The sequence below is a fragment of the Trichechus manatus genome, unplaced genomic scaffold (genome assembly GCF_000243295.1).
Source record: "Trichechus manatus latirostris isolate Lorelei unplaced genomic scaffold, TriManLat1.0 scaffold00110, whole genome shotgun sequence".
Classification (NCBI taxonomy): domain Eukaryota; kingdom Metazoa; phylum Chordata; class Mammalia; order Sirenia; family Trichechidae; genus Trichechus; species Trichechus manatus.
This window is the reverse complement of record NW_004444046.1, coordinates 4,666,605-4,669,081: the sequence shown is the minus strand read 5'-3', so window position 1 is coordinate 4,669,081 and position 2,477 is coordinate 4,666,605. Positions and strand designations below refer to the sequence as shown.

The window sequence follows — 2,477 nt, the reverse complement described above, 5'->3', positions numbered from 1 at the left end:
AAGGAAGAACATACTTGGCATTTCTCAAGTTGAAGGAACTGAAGGAAAAATTCAACCCTTGAATTGTAATATTGAAGGATTCCATGGGCAAAATATTGAATGATGAAGGAAGTATCAAGAAATACAGAGGCACTGTACCAAAAAGAATTGGTTGACGTTCTACCATTTCAGAAAGGAGCATATGATCAAGAACCAATGGTATTAAAGAAGTCAAATTTGCACTGAAGGCACTGGCAAAAAACAAGGCTCCAGGAACTGATGGAATACAAATTGAGATGTTTCAACAAATGGATGCAACGTTAGAAGTACTCACTTGTCTGTGCCAAGAAATATGGAAGGCAGCTACCTGGCCAACTGAACAGAAGAGATCCATATACATGCTCATTCCAAAGAAAGGTGATCCAACAGAATATGGAAACCGTACTATACAGGCTCATAATCTACCTTTCTGTTTAAAAGATCCCAACTGAAATAAGAGTAGCTATTCAAAAAGTGAATTACAATTACCTTCATAACAAAGGACAATTAATTGAAATGGTAAAACAATACGTATTCAAGGGCATAAAATTGTACCATATGTGTAAATATAAAGAGTCAGAAAATTCCACAACTTCAATATATAAATAATAAAAATTTTGGACACCACCTCTGATCCACAGCACTAAATCTAGAAAGACTAACCAAAATCAAACCGATTGTGATTGAGTCCACTTCAACTCAAAGCAACCCTATAGGACAGAGTAGAATTGCCCCATAAGGTATACAAGGCTGTAATCCTTGCAGAAGCAGACTGCCACATCGTTCTCCTGAGGAGTGGCTGGTGGGTTTGAACGGCTGACCTTCTGGTTAGCAGCCATAGCTCTTAACCACTGCACCACCAGTGCGTCTCTAGTAAGACTAGAAATAGTAAAATTAGAAGCTTCCTCCATACGACCTTAAGCCCTAGTTTTATGACCTGCCTTATTCTGTCAAATTCTGATCACTGACATTTTTCCTAGTACTTCAAAGTTCTCATGTAATTTTAATATGCATAGCTCAGACCACTTGTGGTTTAGGTCAACAAACTGATAAACTTCTAAAAAACTGATTAATAAAACAGATGACATTAGAAAATCATATTAAGCAGTAAAATAATAATCAGTAGAAAAACAATGAGTATCAAACAATTTGTGATTAATGTACTATCCATTTACAACACGCTATCAATTTATGATGCCATATGAAGGCTTTTAGGCACATGAGCTGATGATGAGACAACCACTAATAAACATCCTGAGTCGAGGAATATCTTCCACATATTTAATCCTCTTGATGAGAAACGACGACAACGGGGGGGAGGGGGGGTGGCAACGCAGCCAGAAATGCACGTGCATGTGGAATGAGGGAGGGATATTATGTAGGTTATGAGGCTGACACACTGGCATGTGAAGGGTTCCTGGGCGCCACCAGCTCGCTGCAGCACCAACGAGGTTGTATTTACACTGTGCTGCCTGGAAGAAAGTGGGCAAGCTTCAAGTGGGCTACTAATAATATTGGGGAGAGAGGAGGGCAAGTGAACATCTGTGGGTAGGCAGATTGACGCCTGGTCCCCAAGGGGCAGCTGACCAAGCACACATCACTCCCCCTCCTAAGGTCCTTTTCTATTTACGCACAAAGAACAGGCTGCTTTAGGTCAGTCGTCTGCCTCCTTTCACCCTAATTACCGTGGCCTTGATTTTAAGATAGCTAAGGAGAGAGAATGGAACGGTGGAGGGAGGAGAGGAGGTCTTAGGTAGGGTCTGTGTCTGCGCTCCGGAGGAGGCTGACCTCCGAACACAGGCCCGGGTCGGCACAGCCACAAGAATCGGGGGCCGGGCGGGTAGCCTTGCCTTCCCGTCTGGATTGCTAGCGCGGCGCCTCCTTCCTTCTCCCGTGGCCCCGCCACCTCCGTCTCGGTCTCCGCCGTCGCCAACACTACCCCCCCCTCAGGCCCCTCACAGCGACGCACCCTAAAGCCCGCGGCCTCGCGGCCTCATCCCACCCCACCTCGCCCTCAGTTTCGCTCGCCCTTCTAGGGGGCTTTCCCCACTTCTTTCACTTCTGAGCACCCTGAAGCCCCCTACCCAGGGCTCTGCTTTGCTACCTGGATCCGCTTCTTGTGTCGCCTGCGTTCCGCCATGTTGGCCGCTCCGCCCGCTTCCTTCTTTCGTGGAGCGGGGGGCGGGGCGGTGCAAACATCGCGAGACCGCGCCTCGCGGCCCGTTATGTAACTCACCGGCTGGTGCCCGGGAACGCTGGAGGCCCCGCGACGCCTGGGCCTAGGCATGTGTTGCCTTCGTCGGCGGCGGTCTTTTCTCGCGTCTTCCCTCGGCATCTGTTTTTGTGGAAACTGAGGAGCTCTGAGACCAGGGAGAGGTCGAGAAGTGGGTTCAAGAATGAGAGGGCTGGCAAGAGCTCTTGGTTCTCAAACCTGACTGAGCATCTGAATCACCTGGGAA

General features: G+C 47.6%; 1 protein-coding gene across 1 annotated transcript in view; it reads right to left on the bottom strand.

The window, feature by feature from the left end:
* SEC62 (SEC62 homolog, preprotein translocation factor) overlaps window positions 1-2,185 on the bottom strand; it is a 27,155-nt gene extending 24,970 nt beyond the window's left edge. The window contains exon 1 of the mRNA XM_012557587.2: window positions 2,123-2,185. Within this exon, the coding sequence (XP_012413041.1) occupies window positions 2,123-2,158 (36 nt within the window). The 5' untranslated portion in view covers window positions 2,159-2,185. The remainder of the gene's footprint in view (window positions 1-2,122) is intronic.
* Window positions 2,186-2,477: the final 292 nt, after the last annotated feature.